This window comes from Palaemon carinicauda, chromosome 35 (genome assembly GCF_036898095.1).
Source record: "Palaemon carinicauda isolate YSFRI2023 chromosome 35, ASM3689809v2, whole genome shotgun sequence".
Classification (NCBI taxonomy): Eukaryota; Metazoa; Arthropoda; class Malacostraca; order Decapoda; family Palaemonidae; genus Palaemon; species Palaemon carinicauda.
This window is the reverse complement of record NC_090759.1, coordinates 59,602,576-59,623,568: the sequence shown is the minus strand read 5'-3', so window position 1 is coordinate 59,623,568 and position 20,993 is coordinate 59,602,576. Positions and strand designations below refer to the sequence as shown.

The 20,993-nt window shown below is 40.5% G+C and overlaps 1 protein-coding gene across 1 annotated transcript in view; it reads right to left on the bottom strand.

The window, feature by feature from the left end:
* Nucleotides 1-11,374: 11,374 nt before the first annotated feature.
* The window catches only part of LOC137627781 (tetratricopeptide repeat protein 19, mitochondrial-like), a 44,458-nt gene continuing 34,839 nt past the window's right edge, over nucleotides 11,375-20,993 (bottom strand). The window contains exon 4 of the mRNA XM_068359101.1: nucleotides 11,375-13,152. Within this exon, the coding sequence (XP_068215202.1) occupies nucleotides 12,545-13,152 (608 nt within the window). The 3' untranslated portion in view covers nucleotides 11,375-12,544. The remainder of the gene's footprint in view (nucleotides 13,153-20,993) is intronic.

The window sequence follows — 20,993 nt, the reverse complement described above, 5'->3', positions numbered from 1 at the left end:
ACTGATTATATGAAATACGGGATACTTAGCTATCCTTTAGTCTTGTACACTGGTTTTTCACCCACCCCCCTGGGTGTGAATCAGCTACATGATTATCGGGTAAGTTTAATATTGAAAAATGTTATTTTCATTAGTAAAATAAATTTTTGAATATACTTACCCGATAATCATGATTTAATTGACCCACCCTTCCTCCCCATAGAGAACCAGTGGACCGAGGAAAAAGTGAGGTGGCGTCAACAACAAGTACTGTAGTACCTGGCCACAGGTGGCGCTGGTGAGTACACCCCCTTCTAGTATAGTGATAGCTGGCGTATCCCTCCCTTAGAATTCTGTCGGGCAACGGAGTTGACAGCTACATGATTATCGGGTAAGTATATTCAAAAATTTATTTTACTAATGAAAATAACATATTTGATAAGTATGCTGACTCCACTTACTGCCACTCCTATGTTCTTATTTATATAATTTTCATAAATCTCACAGTACAAAATGATATGAAAAAGTTACAAGCTTACCACATTCAAAAGATTGATTTCTAGTCTTCCATGAACTAATCACCGGGAAATCTTCAAAGCTGCATCATACTGGTTGCAAGAAGCCAAGATTCAAAATATCCAACACCTCCATCAAATACAACTCTGTTTAAGGAACAAATATTCTACAATCATTCATTTAAAAATAGACAATAACAGGTTTTATGACAAATTTTTGTTTCTTTCTTTTTATTCAATACATATGTGAAAGTTATAATATACTACAACGTACAGTAGTGCTTACAAGGAAATCCACTGCATAATAATCTTTCCTATCGCTTGATAAATGGTTCCCTAGATACCCCTGAGGAATAAGTGCCAGGCTAAAAAACATGTAAAAATAGCTATGAATATGGTTTATCGATCACTAGAATGGCATCCCAGAAGAAAAATACAGGGGAAAATGATCCCCCTATAAGCAAACATTCAACATATTGTATCATAAGCTCTAGTTTTCTACATAAACATGATGATTTTGACTGACTTACTGATACTATTCTGAAGAGGATACTAGTCAGATATTTCTACAGAATATTGAACTACTGTTCACCATTGACCAACATTTCTTGACTTGCATAGGAATGCCTCAAAAGACTTCTTTATATAAAATGAAAATTTCAGGAAGACAAAGCTAAATTTGACAGATTCATAGGAGCAGATCAAAGGGAATTGACTAAGAATTATTATTATTATTATTATCATTATTATTAGTAATAGCCAAGCTACAACCCTAATTGGAAAAGCAAGATGCTATAAACCCAAGGGCTCTAATAGGGAAAAATAGCCCAGTGAGGAAAGGAAATAAGGAAATAAATGATGAGAACAAATTAACAATAAATCATTCTAAAAACAGTAACATCGTCAAAATGTTATTTTTATTAATAAAATAAATTTTTGAATATACTTACCCGGTGATCATATAGCTGCAACTCTGTTGCTCGACAGAAAAACCTACGGTCAAAATACGCCAGCGATCGCTATGCAGGTGGGGGTGTACATCAACAGCGCCATCTGTCGAGCAGGTACTTAGTACTCCAAGCAAACAAAGAACCAATTTTCTCCTCAGTCCACTGGGTCTCTATTGGGGAGGAAGGGAGGGTCCTTTAATATATGATCACTGGGTAAGTATATTCAAAAATTTATTTTATTAATAAAAATAACATTTTTCAATATTAAACTTAGCCGGTGATCATATAGCTGATTCACACCCAGGGGGGTGGGTAGAGACCAGCATTACATGTTTACATTATTATGAGCTAAGTATTTTGTATTTCATTTTAGCAGTTATTCAAAATAACAAACATAAAATAAATAAGTACCTGGTAAGGAAGTCGACTTGAACAATTACTCTGCCTTTTTAAGTACGTCTTCCTTACGGAGCCTCGCGATCCTCTTAGGATGCTGAGCGACCCCTGGGATCTGAAGTATCAAGGGTTGCAACCCATACAACAGGACCTCATCAAAACCTCTAGTCTAGGCGCTTCTCAAGAAATGACTTTGACCACCCGCCAAATCAAGTAGGATGCGAAAGGCTTCTTAGCCTTCCAGACAACCCAAAAACAATAATAAAACATTTCAAGAGAAAGATTAAAAAGGTTATGGAATTAGGGAATTGTAGTGGTTGAGCCCTCACCCACTACTGCACTCGTTGCTACGAATGGTCCCAGAGTGTAGCAGTTCTCGTAAAGAGACTGGACATTCTTAAGATAAAAAGACGCGAACACTGATTTGCTTTTCCAATAGGTTGCGTCGATTATACTTTGCAGAGATCTATTTTGTTTAAAGGCCACGGAAGTTGCGACAGCTCTAATTTCGTGTGTCCTTACCTTCAGCAAAGCTTGGTCTTCCTCATTCAGATGGGAATGAGCTTCTCGTATTAACAGACTGATAAAATAGGATAAAGCATTCTTTGACATAGGCAAAGATGGATTCTTAACTGAACACCATAAAGCTTCAGACGGGCCTCGTAAAGGTTTTTAAATAGAACTTAAGAGCTCTTACAGGACATAAGACTCTTTCTAGTTCATTTCCAACCATACGATAAGTTTGGAATATCGAACGATATTGGTCAAGGCCGAGAAGGCAGCTCGTGTTTGGCTAGAAAACCAAGTTGTAGAACATGTAGCCGTTTCGGATGAGAATCCGATGTTCTTGCTGAAGGCATGAATCTCACTGACTCTTTTAGCTGTGGCTAAGCATACCAGGAAAAGAGTCTTAAAGGTGAGATCTTTCAGGGAGGCTGATTGTAGCGGTTCGAACCTGTCTGACATAAGGAATCTTAGTACCACGTCTAAATTCCAACCAGGTGTAACCAAACGACGCTCCTTCGTGGTCTCAAAAGACTTAAGGAGGTCCTGTAGATCTTTATTGTTGGAAAGATCTAAGCCTCTGTGACGGAAGACTGATGCCAACATGCTTCTGTAACCCTTGATAGTGGGAGCTGAAAGAGATCGTTCTTTCCTCAGATATAAGAGAAAGTCAGCTATTTGAGTTACAGAGGTACTGGTCGAGGAACGGATACTGACTTGCACCAGTTTCGGAAGATTTCCCACTTCGATTGGTAGACTCTAAGGGTGGATGTTCTCCTTGCTCTAGCAATCGCTCTGGTTGCCTCCTTCGAAAAGCCTCTAGCTCTCGAGAGTCTTTCGATAGTCTGAAGGCAGTCAGACGAAGAGCGTGGAGGCCTTGGTGTACCTTCTTTACGCGTGGCTGACGTAGAAGGTCCACCCTTAGGGGCAGTGTTCTGGGAACGTCTACTAGCCATCGAAGTACCTCGGTGAGCCATTCTCTCGCGGGCCAGAGGGAAGCAACTAGCGTCAACCTTGTCCCTTCGTGAGAGGCGAACTTCTGCAGTACCTTGTTGACAATCTTGAACGGAGGGAATGCATATAGATCTAGATGTGACCAATCTAGTAGAAAGGCATCTATATGAACTGCTGCTGGGTCCGGGATTGGTGAGCAAAATATTGGGAGCCTCTTGGTTATCGAGGTTGCGATGAGATCTATGGTTGGCTGGCCCCAGGTGGCCCAAAGTCTCTTGCATACATCCTTGTGGAGGGTCCATTCTGTTGGAATTATTTGTCCCTTCCGACTGAGACAATCTGCCATGACATTCAAGTTGCCTTGGATGAACCTCGTTACTAGTGATATGTCTAGACCTTTGACCAGGTGAGGAGGTCCCTTGCGATCTCGTACAATGTCAGAGAGTAGGTCCCTCCTTGCTTGGAGATTTACGCCAAAGCCGTGGTGTTGTCCAAGTTCACCTCCACCACTTTGCCTTGAAGGAGAGACCTGAAGCTTTTCCAGGTCAGACGTACTGCCAGTAGCTCCTTGCAGTTGAAATGCATTGTCCTTTGACTCGAGTTCCATAATCCCGAGCATTCCCTACCGTCTAATGTCGCACCCCAGCCTACGTCCGATGCGTCCGAGAAGAGAACGTGGTTGGGAGTCTGAACAGTCAGGGGAAGACCCTCTCTAAGGTTGATATAGTCCTTTCACCAAGTCAGACAAGACTTTATCTTTCCGGAAACCGGGATCGAGACCGCTTCTAGCGTCTTGTCCTTTTTCCAGTGAAAAGCTAGATGGTATAGAAGAGGACGGAGGTGTAGTCTTCCTAGTGACACAAATTGATCCACGGATGACAGTGTCCCTACCAGACTCATCCACAGCCTGACTGGGCAGCGTTCCTTCTTCAGCATCTTCTGGATGGATAGCAGGGCTGGGGGTTGATCGTCTTGTTCAGCAACGTCCTCATCAGAGGGTTCCTCATCCGAAACTGATGAGGAAACGGCAACGGAGTGGGCAACGTCTGACTCGCTGAATCCGGTCGCACTGGTGGATGCGTGACGGAGCCGGACGCAATATCATGGCACTGCTGCACAGTCTGTGAACTGTCAACAACCATGGGTGCGCGAGGAAGTACAGCGTCAACCCGAAACTGTCTAGACTGTCTGGGTGTGCAGTCAACACCCTACCGGGTTGCTGAGGATGACGCACTGCGTCACAACAAGTCACCTCTGCTGGTTGTTGAACGTCTTCCTAGTGACACACTGAACGTCAACAACCACCTCCGAGCGTCGCTTAACGTCAACGTGCGACTGGCAACCCACACTGGGTCGCATCGGTGGAGGAACCACCTCAACTGGCAGACGCGAGTAGGTTACCTCAGCGTCAACAGGGCGCACAACCGACCGGTTGGAAGGTTGTTGGCCAGAAGGTTCTTCTCCGCATTTAAGTCCTCTATCAAGGACACAAGCTTGGACTGCATGTCTTGCAGCAAAGCCCATTTAGGGTCTACGGGAGCAGGTGTGGCAACAGACGGGGTTAGCGACTGAGGCGGAACCATTTACCATCCCTGGAAGCCTTGTTATGTGTGACATAATAGTACAGCAAAACTTCAAAGGCTCGACAAAAGTTGAGAAGTTGACCTGTAAACAACTTGGAGCGTCTCCTGGCTAGGCGCCAGGGCGAGTCTACCAGAATTGAGAAGTCTATCTGGGCAGAGGCATGAACTCCCAAGCCGAGAACTTCTCTCGTGTCCTATCAGACTCTCGCTCTATAAGCCAGTTTAAAAGAAGGGAAATCAAAGGCTGAATCCCTAAAACTCCTCCTGGTGCAAAAACCAGTCGCCTAGCCAACGTAACGCTCTCTAGGAGAGCGAGAGAGCACTAGCTTAACAACAACGGCTTCGAAGTAGCTAGGCCTAGTGTAAGTTCTGACGTTTAGGCGAACGAGGAGCAGCAGTTACAAGATCCGGACGAAGATCTTTAAAAAATCATCATGATTTAATTAAAGTCCATAGGAGGCTAAGCAGCTTAAGGCTCCTCTCCAACTGACAGAGTCCTCAAAGGAATATCAGAAGGAGGGAGAACAGCACTTTCTCATCTACAGGAACCTTGTCCGATAAAAGCTAGGTTATCTCAGTGAGTCTCTCACTGGTGCATTAGTAGCAGACCAGAAGGCAACGTCATGTAACTGCTTGACAGTCTGTGAACTGTCAACAACTGAACTGTCAACCCCAACAGGTGCGTGAGGACATACAGCACTGGTGCATTAGTAGCAGACCAGAAGGCAACGTCATGTAACTGCTTGACAGTCTGTGAACTGTCAACAACTGAACTGTCAACCACAACAGGTGCGTGAGGACATACAGTGTTCACTCGAGACTGCTTTGACTGTCTATACTGAGCAGTCAAAACAACTCTAGGATGCGGAGGTTGACGCACCGCGTCAAAACAAAACAACTTAGACTGTTGTTGTACCTCGCGAACGTCAACGGAAGGTTCCGTGCGTTACTGAACGTCAACATGCGGCTGGCAGGGTACACTGGAACGCATGGGTGGCGGGACTCTCTCAGCTGGAGTGCGGCAGAAGGTTGCCTCAGCGTCCACAGGACGCACAACCGTGTTGGTTGTAGGCTAGAGGTTGGTGCAGTGTCAACCTTCTCCGCACGAAAGTCCCGCATCAATGACGTTAACTGAGACTGCATGGTCTGCAGCAAAGACCACTTAGGGTCTACAGGAGCAGGTGCGGCAACAGACGGTGTGACTGCCTGATGCGGTACCGCTTTGCCTCTCTTAGGAGGTGAGCAGTCGTCGGAAGACTGCAGCGAGTCCGAACTGACCCAGTGGCTACAACTGGGCCGTTGGACTTGCGCGGAAGGGACCGACTTGCGCTTAATAAGCTGCGAGACCTTGGTCCATGGTTTCTTACGAGAAACCTCTTCCGCAGACGAGAAATAAATGGGCTCTCTCGTCTTTGTGTGGGTGGGGCGATCTTGGGTAGATACGCCCGAAACCACGGAGGGAAACGTCTGTTCGTTGATCAAGGCCTGACGAACCCATAAGTCGTTCGACATTACTTCTCCCCTGGGCTTGGGAGCTTGCAAGAGGTCCCGGACTAGGTGAACGACAGGCACGAACAGACGAACCCTCGGACGCAACACTGTAACACTTTGCGCATATCACTTTATCACTTCGATTTTCTGTTTTGCACTTATTACACTGAAATCGAAACTTTTACTGATTTCTACCTGAAACACGCAATTCTACCCTTCATTAAAAGGTAGTAATTGCGAAATCAGTCGTATAATGCAGCTATTAATACTAGCAAAAAACAGAAAACATATATAAAGATAAAAAATTCAGTGGCTGGGAAAGAGACTAAACACTCGTTCAAATAAACTACGTTTACAATCTCTCACCGCACATAGCCTGGGGACAAGAATAAAACCCTAGAAACGTTTTACCTTCTTCCCCGTACAGCGACTAGGGAGGAGAGTAACACGAGAACAACGTTACCCGCTTGAACGGAACGTTTTCTCTCCTCTCTCTCCCTCCGTCTCTATCTCTCTCTCTCTTTCTCTCTTGATTTCGCACCTAAGAGAAGAGCCCAATTATATTTCGTCAAAAAAACATGTTATTTGACTAAAGGAAAAAACTGAAAGGTTTTTCAATTAAAAAGTTCCTTTGAAATAGAATTTAAAACATTCAAGCTAAGAAAGAATGAACAAAACGTCAGAATCGATTTACTCTTACTGCAAAGTGAAACCGTGATACACTGTCTCTCTATCGTAACGATAGAGCTCATGTCGAACGTCCTGAACGTCAACAACTGCGTAGTCTAAAAAACTAAACGTTAGTTCATCTTTGAAAACAGTACGAAGACTATCAAAGAAATTCTTTCATAAAACATTAAATTTAAAAAATTTTAAATTCTTTAAATACGATATAACGGGCTCAACGTTGATTAACTTCGGTTCCAAGTTAGGACCGCCTACTATCAGGAAAGGTCGCATATAAACAAAACATAAAAATTTATTTTTATATGTTTATAAATGGAAAGTTAATCGAAGAGGCCTAATAATGGCGGAGAGATATAAAATATATAGATCTATAACGTGTTAAGCAAAATTACTAAAAACCTAAACACACTTCCGTCTAAGGGAAGGGTCGGCCATTTAAAAGTGAAAGAGTCCATACTCTCTTTGTCACCATAATTAAATCTATCCAAAACGAGTTCAAGTTTTAAGATGCGATAAAACACCTGCATAGCGAAAGCTCAAAACTAGAATAGTGTACTTCACCAAATAGTTGTGAAAACAAATCCAGTTAGTAACAGCGTATTAGTAGGTCTTGCCGGTAGCCCGACAGAGAGAAAATTGGTTCTTTGTTTGCTTGGAGTACTAAGTACCTGCTCGACAGATGGCGCTGTTGATGTACACCCCCACCTGCATAGCGATCGCTGGCGTATTTTGACCGTAGGTTTTTCTGTCGAGCAACAGAGTTGCAGCTATATGATCACCGGCTAAGTTTAATATTGAAAAATACATTTGTCATATATAAACTATTAACAACGTCAAAAACAGATATGTCATATATAAACTATAAAAAGACTCATGTCAGCCTGGTCAACATAGAAACATTTGCTCCAACTTTGAACTTTTGAAGTTCTACTGATTCGACTACCCTATTAGGAAGATCATTCCACAACTTGGCAACAGCTGGAATAAATCTTCTAGAATACTGTGTAGTATTAAGCCTCATGATGGAGAAGGCCTGGCTATTAGAATGAACTGCCTACCTAGTATTACGAACAGGATAGAATTGTCCACGGAGATCTGAATGTAAAGGATGGTCAGTTATGAAAAATCTTATGCAACATGCATAATGAACTAATTGAATGACAGTGCCAAAGATTAATATCTACATCAGGAATAAGAAATTTAATAGGCCGTAAGTTTCTGTCCAACAAATTAAGATGAGAATCAACAGCTGAAGACCAGAAAGGAGAAAAATACTCAAAACAAGGTAGAATGAAAGAATTAAAACACTTCTTCAGAGTAGATTGATCACCAAAAATCTTAAAAGACTTTCTCAATAAGCCAATTTTTTGTGCAATTGAAGAAGATACAGACCTAATGTGTTTCTCAAAAAGTAAATTTGCTGTCGAGAATCACACCTAAAATTTTAGAAGTCGTACAAATTCAAAGAAACATTATCAATACTGAGATCTGGATATTGAGGAGCCACCATCCTTGACCTACTTACAATCATACTTTGAGTTTTGTTAGGATTCAACTTCATACCCCACAATTTGCACCATGCACTAATTTTAGCTAACTCTCTATTAAGGGATTCACCAACCCCAGATCTACATTCAGGGGATGGAATTGATGGAAAGAGAGTAGCATCATTTGCATATGCAACAAGCTTGTTTTCTAGGCCAAACCACATGTCATGTGTATATAGTATAAAAGTAATGGGCCAAGAACACTACCCTGTGGAAAACCGGATATCACATTCCTATACTCACTATGGTGCCCATCAACAACAGCTCTTTGAGATCTATTGCTTAAAAAATCAATAACAATGCTAACAAATGACCCACCCACTCCCAACTGTTTGAGTTTGAAAACAAGAGCCTCATGATTAACGCAGTCAAAGGCAGCACTAAAATCAAGGCCAATCATACGAACTTCCTGACCACAATCAAGGGATTTCTGTACAGCATTGGAGATTGTAAGAAGGGCACTACATGCTCCAAGGCCTTTACGAAAACTATATTGCAAACTAAGGAATAGATGATTACCTTCAGCAAACCTATTAAGACATTTTACCAGAAGATGTTCAAAAACTTTAGATAATATGGGAGTCATGGAAATTGGGCGGTAATCAGTGGGACTTGAGCTATTACAAACACATTTACATAGAGGAGTAACATTACCAATTCTCCAACAAGGGCTAAAAGTTCCTCTTCTTGCTAACTTGCGCAAAATAACAGATAACTTTGGAGCTAAGAAATCTGCTGTCTTTATAATAAACAAAGGAAAAATACCATTTGGGTCTACACTTCCATAAGCATCAAGGTCCATCAACAGAGCGTTAATTTCACGAGATTGAAAAGCTAAACTAGTTAGTATAGCCTCAGGAAAACAGGAATGAGGAAGTTCAAGCTTTTCATTACTCTGTTTACTGTCAAAAACATCAGCCAGAAGGGTTGCATTTTCCTTTGAACAGTGAGTGACTGAGCCATCTGGTTTAAGTAAAGGAGGAACTGTTGCATCTACACCAAAGAGTGCAGATTTTAGGGTAGACCACCATTTATGTTCCTAAGTTGTACCAAAAAGGGTTTCTTTTATGGTTAAATTGTATTTCTTTTCAGCTGAGGCATAAACTCTCTGAGCAAAAGCTCGAAGCTGAGTATAGTTGTTCCAGGTCAAATCTGATCTGTTACCCTTCCAAAGAGGATAGGCCTCCTGCTTCTCCAAATAAGCACGTCTACAATCATCATTGAACCACGGTTTGTCCTTCACTCGGTACCTTAGCACACGAGAAGGGATACGCCTATCAATTATTTTGACTAGATTCACATTTAAAGGGACAACAGGATCTACACTACTACTGTATATAATTATGACCAATTCAAGCACAAAAGATCATGCAAAATCCCATTCCAGTCTGATACATCAGGGACAGGCTGCTCATTCTTCACTACCAATGAAATCAAGGCATGATCAGATGTCCCGACTGGAGAACCAACCTTACTAGTTATAATGCCAGGGGAGTCAGTGTATACGAGGTCCAAGCAATCACCAGACCTGAGTAGCTTCATTTATGATTTGCTCACAGCCTGATTCAGAGGCAAAGTCTAAAGCTCTTAAGCCATGGCGATCGGTATAAGAGATAGAACTTAACCACTCCCTATGGTGAGCATTAAAATCACCAACAAAGACAAAAGAAGCCTTTCTATCATCTTCTTGTATCTTAGCCATAATGGTAAGAAGACAATCGAAGATAGAATCATCCATGTCTGGATTCCAGTAGATCGAACACAAATAAAAGTTGTTATGCCTGCCACAAACTTTTATTACCTGAAGGGAAAAAGATACTATGGGCAATACCACTTATGGAGCTCAATAATGGAGGACTAACATTACCTTAATCACCCTGAAGGACGTTACTGTTCTAAACTATATCTACTCGCTTCACACCAACTCTTTGTAACCATCATTTGCATATTAATGAATGGACACATGTACCATTGGTTAAAATGTGATGGAAAAATATATAACAGGCTAGATTGGTCATTTGTCTTCAAAGTCATATAAAAGGGATGTTATGCTCCTTAATGAGTCAGTGAGGATACAGTGAAGAAACTGAGGTACTTACTTTACATAGTCCAATATCTTCTGTTCTAATACATGGAGATTTGCAGAGTTTACTGCACTGAATTGTATCTTTGGGCGATATGCTATGACGATGCAATAAGTTGAGACACCACCAGTGTATACCCATGTTTACATAGTGGAAAGTGGCCAGTAATATTTTTTTGCTGCATCTCTTCAGCCAAAAGGTGAGGAGCATTTTGTTATTTTTTCTTGTTTCTTATTACTGTACTCTCTTCCCACCTGGAAGATAGGCTTTTTCATGCCATGGTTTCTATTCCCCATTTACTTCTCTTGAGACAAATTTATTTCAGGTGTCCCTTATTGTTATCAATATTATCTAAATAGCTTAACCAGACCAATGAGTTAACATTCCTAACTATCCTTGCACTAGGTGGCTGTATGAGGTTTGATTATATTCTCTGCAGCTGTCTGCCTTGAACTTTCACAAGCTCTCTCTCTCTCTGTGTTATCTTCAAGCAATTGTGACTCGGGTTCTGTTGTTAAATTAATTTACAATACATAACCACAATCATTCACCAGTTTTCCCTTAAAACTAAAGTTGGTGACAGAATTATTTAAGAATTAAAAAATTGACAAAATTTCTTTAATGAAATTGTCTCCATTATTTGATATTTGTTTTTTGAAAAATACACACACACAAAATATGTTCAATAGCAAAAGTTTTTATCTTCCATTCTCTAAATTCAGGAATTGGCTCACAAGGGTTATTCAAATAACTCTTGATTAAAATGTGCAACTAATTTGAAGATAGGATAAAATTGCTCAAAATTGGTATTCGTTATAAAATGAACACAACACATTTATAAAATAGAAAGATGTTGAGTAGCTTGATTGGAACTGATTTTCCATTTAAGCACTTTATATCACTACATATATTAGCCCATTTGCCATGAATAATAAAATCACACATATGCTGAACTCTTTTTAATGTGATCACAATAGTACTACTGGCAAATATTCTGGCTAGACATTAGCATAAACATTTCAAACTAAAATCACAAACCCGAATAAAGAATAAAATAAAAAATTCCATATTAACACTTATAGACATAACTTTAGATACTAGTACATCTAAACCCAGGTTACTTTGTCCACCAGGGTACAACCAACAAACCATTGAGCAATAAATTAAAAATATAAAAAATAAACTAATTTCCTCACAACATCTTTTACTTACCTTAACTCCAAATGATATTGTACGCAGCAAATGACAGATACTCAACTGCATTTCATTACAAGTACTCACTTTAAACTAAACATGATCAAACTTCATGTTATCAACTAAACAATAAATAGAATCAGAAATATATCCCAGGGATAAATGTTTATAATTATTTTAAAAGGGATTACATTCCAATTTGGAAAAGATGTGTACTTACATGAAAGTTGTTCTAATATAAGGAAACATATACCATAGCAATATGCTATCAATATACATCATTGCATAGTGTATCCACTATGAAAATGATGCATGTACTACCACCTTGGTGATTTTATGTTAACCTTTAAAAGCTTACACTAGCATGACACAAAAAAAAATATTATTGACAAGTTATCAAGCAAAAGAACCTTACTGCTACAAGGCCTGCCCGACTTTTTAACAGTATTTTTAAAAGTCCTTTCTATGTCTAATATGGCTAAAACGTTTGCATATTCTTGTTCATCTTTCAAACCTTTCCTTGGGGTTGATGCTTCTGACCAGCTACCTGAATTCTACCACTCTCTTCTTATTAGTTTATAGGAATTACGTAATTATACAAAAGTATCTACATGATAAACTACTGTGGCTACTTGAAATAGCTTTTGTGAAATGACTGCTCTACTTTTTTGGGTTCTCACTTTTGACAGAATTGATCTCTGTCAAACATGCTGTGGCTTCTTCTATACCTTCCACATTTTTACTTTTTTTAGCTAAAAATAAGCCTGTCTTGCAATTTAATTCTGCCTCTTGCAGCATTCCTTGCTGAAGGTACACTGCTCCTAGGTTTACATAAAATGAGCCTAAATCAGGGCTGTCTGATTGTTTAGCAGCATCTATAGCCCGCTCTAAATAAGAAATGGCTTCAGCATAATTCTTTTGCAGAGAACAAACAGAACCAATGTCATTCAATAAGACAGCTGTTTGTGGATGATTCAGGCCTTGAACACGCTCACTCATCTCATAGGCTTTAATAAAATGCTTCTTTGCTAGCTCATACTTCTGTAAATTAAGCAAAAATCTAGCATACCAATCCATGCTCATTGCCCACAAAAGGGTTGTATCTTCATCAACATTAGCTTCACCATATTTCTTAATTTTTCCCTCCTGGGTTCCTATACAAAAGTGGAACCCTTGTACAGCCTTCTCGTAATCCCCATTAGATGCATAAACACTGGCTAGTTTCAGACTTATCTCTACAACTGCATTATCATCCGGTGCCATTCCATCTGAAACAGTAAGATAGTATAAACACAGAGAGCCTTTTGAAGACTATTTAATATCTAACTAGTCAATGAAAATGACATTCAAACATTCTTAAATGATTTTAATGCTTTTCAACGCTTCATAGCACCTATCACCTTTTCTCATACAAAGGGGAAGAGAGTATATATTAAAAGTAAGATTTTATTATAATCACAAATCAAATTTGCAGTGTATGTAATTTATGGTTAAGGGAATAAGTGAGAGCGATATAAATCATAAGATGAAAGAAGGAAGCAATTATGGGGAATATTCAGATCAGGCTCTTACTCATTTGTCTTATAGTCTTCAATATACTTATTGCAATACTTACAAAACTTTTTATAAAATAAACTAATATATAAATTCCAAAGTAATCTTATTCTTAATACAAATCTGATTTGTTAATTCAAATTGTTTTCCTATAATTTATATTTATTGATGAACTTACTTAATAACTAAATGGGAAAATCTCTATGCAGCAGCTGGCTAATCAAAATTTTGCATTTAAAAAGGAAATTACATCTCAGCAAGGCTGGGTCTCATACTACAAATCATTTCATAAGTAAAATTCTAAATCTCTTAAATAAATTGATAATGTTTATAAAAGAAAACCCTGTTCTACTTTGGAATATTTTTGCTCAATGATAGTTATGTCAAAATTCTTAAGCATGCAGTATAAAATAGCATTATACTATCAATATACATAACTGCTCAGCATTTCCAGGCAATGAATTCCGCACAATATGGCTGCATTTCAAGAGAAAAATGAAAGTGGCCCTAAAAAACAACAAGGGGTCCCTCGATTTTACCTTTTTTAGCACTTACAACTTTAACTAAAATTACTTTTTCAACGGGAATAAAATCTATTTCATTTTTTTTCTTTATTTGGGCTTCTCTCCAAGTTTATTTTCTATGTTCCTTTACGTTGGGCAAACTGGCCGTTCGCTATCTCAAAGATTATCCGAACACAAAAGATCTGTTAGATAAGGGTATGAAAACTCGGGGATTTTCATTCACCTTAGGGATTTAGGGCACCAGATTAACTGGAGTGAGTCGTCTTTGCTTTTTAAGAGTACCTGTCCGTACAGAAGGAAAATCCTGGAATCAGCCATCATAAATCATTCAAACACAATGAATCTATGTGGGGGCCAATGGAAAGCTGACACAGTGGACAATACTCTTCTCAACCCTATCATTAAGAAGATAATCCACGGAGACCGGCCACCAGACATGCATCAGAGGTCAAGACTTCCTCCAAGCGGCTCAACAATAAGAACACGCACCTGGATGTAATTAAATTTGGCTAATCCTTCCAGCAATTATAACAACTATAGAACAATTGAACACACCCTTTTGCTTTCATATATAAACCGTCACTCTCCACTGTAAGCCTCACTTGTACTTTACATCCTGAAGAGGGTCGATGTTTATTGACCGAAATATAGTGTGATTTATTCATATTTCCTGTGTTTCTTTTATGGGCCTTTTTGAAAAAACATAAAAAAACATTTTCATGAGTTTAAGATTGTTTCTTTCACCAAATTCTACATGCATGCCTCCTCTGTCCTTTCTTGTGTTTATTCCAAATATACCTACTACTGATTCTCCTCTCTTCTTTTAACCTACTTTAGCATTGAAACCATCCAAAACAAATGTAAATTGAGTCTTATGTTATTTCATAGATATCTCCAGATCTTCATAAAAAGTTTTTATTTTTTCCTCTGTATGGGATGTAGCTGGTACATACTGTACATTTGAATGATCTTCAGTTGATACTTCTTATTTAGTTTGATAATTAATCCTGCAATTCTATCACTAGTACTAAAAAACTCTTCATTATTACCTGCAAGATTTTTATTGATAGGAAAACCCACTGCATTTTCTTTGTTCCTTTCATGTCTTTTATAGCAAAATATATGGCTTTCTTTTAACTCTATTTAAGATTCCCCAGTTCTTCTAATTATGCTTAATTCTATTTGTCAGGTTAAGTGGCTTTGTTGGAACAAACGTATTCCGCTTGTTTCTTAGTATTGCTTGTTTAGTTCCTCCCTCCGTTGCTGGGCTCTATCTCTGCCAGTTTTTCCAGTCCTGAATGTCTTAAAACTTAAAGAACCTGATGAACCATTAATGCGGTTCATAACAATGGCGACCGTGACAGGATTCGGCACTGTTTGACGGGCAGGTTCGTGGCAGCATCAGAGGAGAGTAAGAGAGGTGCTGTTTAAAAAAAAAAAAAAAAAAAAAAAAAAAATCGTGATTTTTTTTTTTTCATGAGGTAGTGAGGTGTCAGGTTAAGTGGCTTTGTTGGAACAAGCGTATTCCGCTTATTTCTTAGTATTGCTTGTTTAGTTCCTCCCTCCGTTGCTGGGCTCTATCTCTGCCAGTTTTTCCAGTCCCGAATGTCTTAAAACTTAAAGAACCTGATGAACCATTAATGCGGTTCATAACAATGGCGACCGTGACAGGATTCGGCACTGTTTGACGGGCAGGTTCGTGGCAGCATCAGAGGAGAGTAAGAGAGGTGCTGTTTAAAAAAAAAAAAAAAAAAAAAAAAAAAAAATCGTGATTTTTTTTTTTTTCACGAGGTAGTGAGGTGTCAGGTTAAGTGGCTTTGTTGGAACAAGCGTATTCCGCTTATTTCTTAGTATTGCTTGTTTAGTTCCTCCCTCCGTTGCTGGGCTCTATCTCTGCCAGTTTTTCCAGTCCCGAATGTCTTAAAACTCAAAGAACCTGATGAACCATTAATGCAGTTCATAACACTATTATATCCCAATTTATCTATTTCAGCAAGGTCTTCCTTAGACAGGGTCCTGACATTGTACAGTATATTGCAAGGTTCAGTTACCAATGGTGGACTTCTAATCCAGAGATTTTTAGCATACCCTGCAGTGAGACGTAACTGCCCGCTACCTTAGGCAGCAGTTCCACTGTCGCTAGGGACTGGGGGACGAAACGGGGTTGTATTATTCATGTCTAGGGTTTAACAAGTTTTCATTACCACGCTGGTCACTGAGGATTGGTTATGGTGGGAGATTTTGGTCTGATCGCTCAGCAAACCAATCTAGTATGGGTGGCCCTGACTAGTATAGCTTTGCTGATCAGGGTGATGCAAACCTTTTCACCCTGTTAAGGTATCCCAGCTCAGAAAGGGATATACTGTACAGTATCTATCTATCTATCTATCTATATATATATATATATATATATATATATATATATATATATATATATATATATATATATATCATCATCATCATCTCTTCCTACGCTTATTGACGGAAAGGAACTCGGTTAAATTTTGCCAGTCGTCTCTATCTTGAGCTTTTAAATCAATACTTCTCCATTCATCATCTCCCACTTCACAACATTTTCCTTAGCCATGTAGGCCTGGGTCTTACAACTCTTCTAGTGACTTGTGGAGCCCAGTTGAAAGTTTGGTGAACTAATCTATCTTAGGGAGTGCGAAGAGGATGCCCAAACCATCTCCATTTACCCCTCACCATGATCTCATCAACATATGGCAATCGAGTAATCTCTCATAGATTCATTTCTAATCCTGTCCTGACATTTAACTCCCAATATTCTTCTGAGAGCTTTGTTCTCAAATCTACAAAATCTGTTAGATATTATTTCATTGTCATACCACAACTCATGTCCATACAGTCACACTGATCTCACTAAACTGATATATAGCCTGATTTTATATGTAATTTCAGGCAATTTAATTTCTAAATTTTACTCAAACTAGCCATTGTCTGATTTGCTTTTTTCAATCTTTCATTAAACTCAAATTCTAAAGATCCCGTATTAGAGATCATAGTTCCCAAATATTTAAAGGATTCCACCTCATTAATCCTTTCTCCTTCCAATGATATTTCATCTTCCATTGCATTTTCTGTTTTCATCATCTCTGTCTTTCTTCTATTTATCTTCAGCCTAACTTCCTGTGATATTTCATGCATTCTGATAAGCAAGCTTTGCAAGTCCTATGGTGTTCTGCTAATAAGGAAAGCATCATCAGCATACTCTAGGTCTACTAAATTCCTGTTTCCAATCCAGTCCAATCCTTCTCCACCATCCCCAACTGTTCTATGTATTAAAAAATCCATGAGGAAAAACAACATAGGTGACAACACATTCCATTGGAGTAATCCACTGTTCACTTGCAATTCATTTGATAGGACTCCACTAACATTAACTTTGTACTTGCTATGCTCAAGAACACAGACTTAATAGAATTTACATATTTAAGAGAAATTCCATAATAACGCAGGACTCTCCACAAAATTGGCCAGTGCACACTATCAAAGGCTTTCTTCATTGTCCATAAATGCATAAATGCCATCTAAAGTGGATTTTTATATTCTACACATTGCTATACCATGTCTTAAATGAAAAATGTTATTTTCATTAGTAAAATAAATTTTTGAATATACTTACCCGATAATCATGTAGCTGTCAACTCCGTTGCCCGACAGAATTCTACGGAAGGGATACGCCAGCGATCACTATACAAGAAGGGGGTGTACTCACCAGCGCCACCTGTGGCCAGGTACTGTAGTACTTCTTGTTGACACCACTTCAATTTTTCCTCGATCCACTGGTTCTCTATGGGGAGGAAGGGTGGGTCAATTAAATCATGATTATCGGGTAAGTATATTAAAAAATTTATTTTACTAATGAAAATAACATTTTTCAATATTAATCTTACCCGATAATCATGTAGCTGATTCACACCCAGGGAGGTGGGTGAAACCAGTGAGCAAGTATATCAAGAAGCTAAGTATCCCGTATTTCATATTATCAGTTATTCAAAATAACAATGAAATTATAAGTACCTGGTAAGGAAGTCGACTTGAACCATTACTCTGCCTTTAATAAGTTCGTCTTCCTTACTGAGCGCAGCGTTCCTCTTAGGAGGCTGAACAACCCTAAGGTGCTGAAGTATAAAGGGCTGCAACCCATACTAAAGGACCTCTACACAACCTCTAACCTAGGCGCTTCTCAAGAACGAATTGACCACCCGCCAAATCAACTAGGATGCGGAAGGCTTCTAGCCTACCGTAACAACCAAAAAACAACAATAAAAGCATTCAAGAGAAAGGTTAAAAAAGGTTATGGGATTAAGGGAATGTAGTGGCTGAGCCCTCACCTACTACTGCACTCGCTGCTACGAATGGTCCCAGGGTGTAGCAGTTCTCGTAAAGAGACTGGACATCTTTGAGATAAAATGATGCAAACACTGACTTGCTCCTCCAAAAGGTTGCATCCATAATACTTTGCAGAGAACGGTTCTGTTTAAAGGCCATCGAAGTAGCTACAGCTCTCACTTCGTGGGTCCTTACCTTCAGCAAAGCAAGGTCTTCATCCTTCATGTGAGAATGAGCTTCTCTAATCAGAAGCCTTATATAATACGAAACTGCGTTTTTGGACATAGGCATCGAAGGTTTCTTGATGGCACACCATAAGGCCTCTGATTGTCCTCTTAAAGGTTTTGACCTTTTAAGGTAGTATTTAAGAGCTCTGATAGGGCAAAGAACTCTCTCTAGCTCGTTACCCACCATGTTGGAAAGGCTAGGAATATCGAACGATCTAGGGCAAGGACGTGAAGGAAGTTCATTTTTTGCTAAAAATCCGAGCTGTAAGGAACATGTTGCTGATTCGGATGTGAATCCTATGTTCCTGCTGAAGGCGTGAACCTCACTAACTCTTTTGGCTGTTGCAAGGCAGACGAGGAAAAGAGTCTTGAGGGTAAGGTCTTTGAACGAAGCTGACTGGAGAGGTTCAAACCTAGGAGACATAAGGAACCTTAAGACTACGTCTAGATTCCAGCCTGGAGTGGACAATCGACGTTCTTTAGTAGTCTCGAAAGATTTAAGGATGTCATGTAGATCCTTGTTGGAGGAAAGATCCAAACCTCTGTGGCGGAGAACTGAAGCCAACATACTTCTGTACCCTTTGATCGTAGGAGCCGAAAGAGATCTAACATTCCTAAGATGTAACAGGAAGTCAGCGACTTGGGTTACAGAGGTATTGGTAGAGGAAACTGCATTGGCTCTGCACCAGCCTCGGAAGACTTCCCACTTGGATTGATAGACTCTACGAGTGGATATCCTCCTTGCTCTGGCAATCGCTCTGGCCGCCTCCTTCGAAAAGCCTCTAGCTCTAGCGAGTCTTTCGACAGTCTGAAGGCAGTCAGACGAAGAGCGTGGAGGTTTGGGTGTACCTTCTTTACGTGAGGTTGACGTAGAAGGTCCACTCTTAGAGGGAGAGTCCTGGGAACGTCGACCAGCCATTGTAGTACCTCTGTGAACCATTCTCTTGCAGGCCAAAGGGGAGCAACCAGCGTCAGCCGTGTCCCTTCGTGAGAGACGAACTTCTGAATGACTCTGTTGATGATCTTGAACGGCGGGAATGCATATAGCTCGAGATGGGACCAATCCAGCAGAAAAGCATCCACGTGAACTGCTGCTGGGTCTGGAACTGGGGAACAGTATAAGGGGAGCCTCTTGGTCATGGAGGTGGCGAACAGATCTATCGTTGGCTGACCCCACAAGGTCCAAAGTCTGTTGCACACGCTCTTGTGAAGGGTCCATTCCGTGGGGATGACTTGATCTTTCCTGCTGAGGCGATCTGCCGAGACGTTCATGTTGCCCTGAATGAACCTCGTTACCAGTGAGAGGTTTAGAATTCTTGACCAAATGAGGAGGTCCCTTGCTATCTCGTACAGCTTCCTCGAATGGGTCCCTCCCTGCTTGGAGATGTATGCCAAGGCTGTGGTGTTGTCGGAGTTCACCTCCACCACCTTGTTTAGCAGGAGGGACTTGAAGTTCATTAAGGCCAGATGAACTGCCAGCAACTCCTTGCAGTTGATGTGAAGCGTTTCCTGTTCCTTGTTCCATGTTCCCGAGCATTCCTGTCCGTCCAAGGTCGCGCCCCAGCCTGAGTCTGATGCGTCCGAATAGAGATGAAGGTTGGGGGTCTGAACCGCTAACGATAGACCCTCCTTGTTCCCTTTTCTTGAGTACTCCCGAAACAAACATGGAGGCAAGTTCGCCGGAACCATCGCGGATTGCCTTATCCATACAGGACATTATAAGCATGGCCGAGTCCTTGTCGGATGGGGCAGTCTTCTTGCTCAAGGCCCCCAGGCACCAGTCGAGAAAATTAAACATCTCAAAGGCGCGAAAGACTCCCTTTAAGAAGTGGTCTAAGTCAGAAAAGGTCCAGCAGACCTTAGAGCGCCTCATAGCCGACCTTCGTGGAGAGTCAACCAAACTTGAGAAGTCAGCCTGGGCAGAGGCAGGTATTCCCAAGCCTGGTTCCTCTCCTGTGGCATACCATACGCCCGCCTTAGAAGTCAGCTTAGTAGGAGGAAACATGAATGAAGTCTTCCCTAGTTGCTGCTTGGAATGTAACCACTCCCCTAACATTCTCAAAGCTCTCTTAGAAGATCTAGCGAAGACGAGCTTAGTGTAGGCAGACTTAACAGTTGCATGCCTAGAGAAAACTCTGATGGAGGAGAGCGAGGGGTAGCAGAAACAAAGTGATCCGGGTAAACTTCTCTGAAAAGAGCCAGGACCTTGCGAAAGTCAATGGAGGGTGGTAACGACTTGGGTTCCTCCACGTCAGAAGAGGGATCATCCAGGTGGGCAGCTTCCTCTTCAGAAACCTCATCACCTGAGTGTTGAGAAGCGAGAGGTAAAGTTACCGCGGTATGCTGAACGGCAGAATCCTGACAAGCGGGTGCATAAACACTTGCGGATTCATCCTCAAGTCTCCGTTGAAGAGGATGAGGGCTAGTAATGACAAGTCAGGAGGCTGG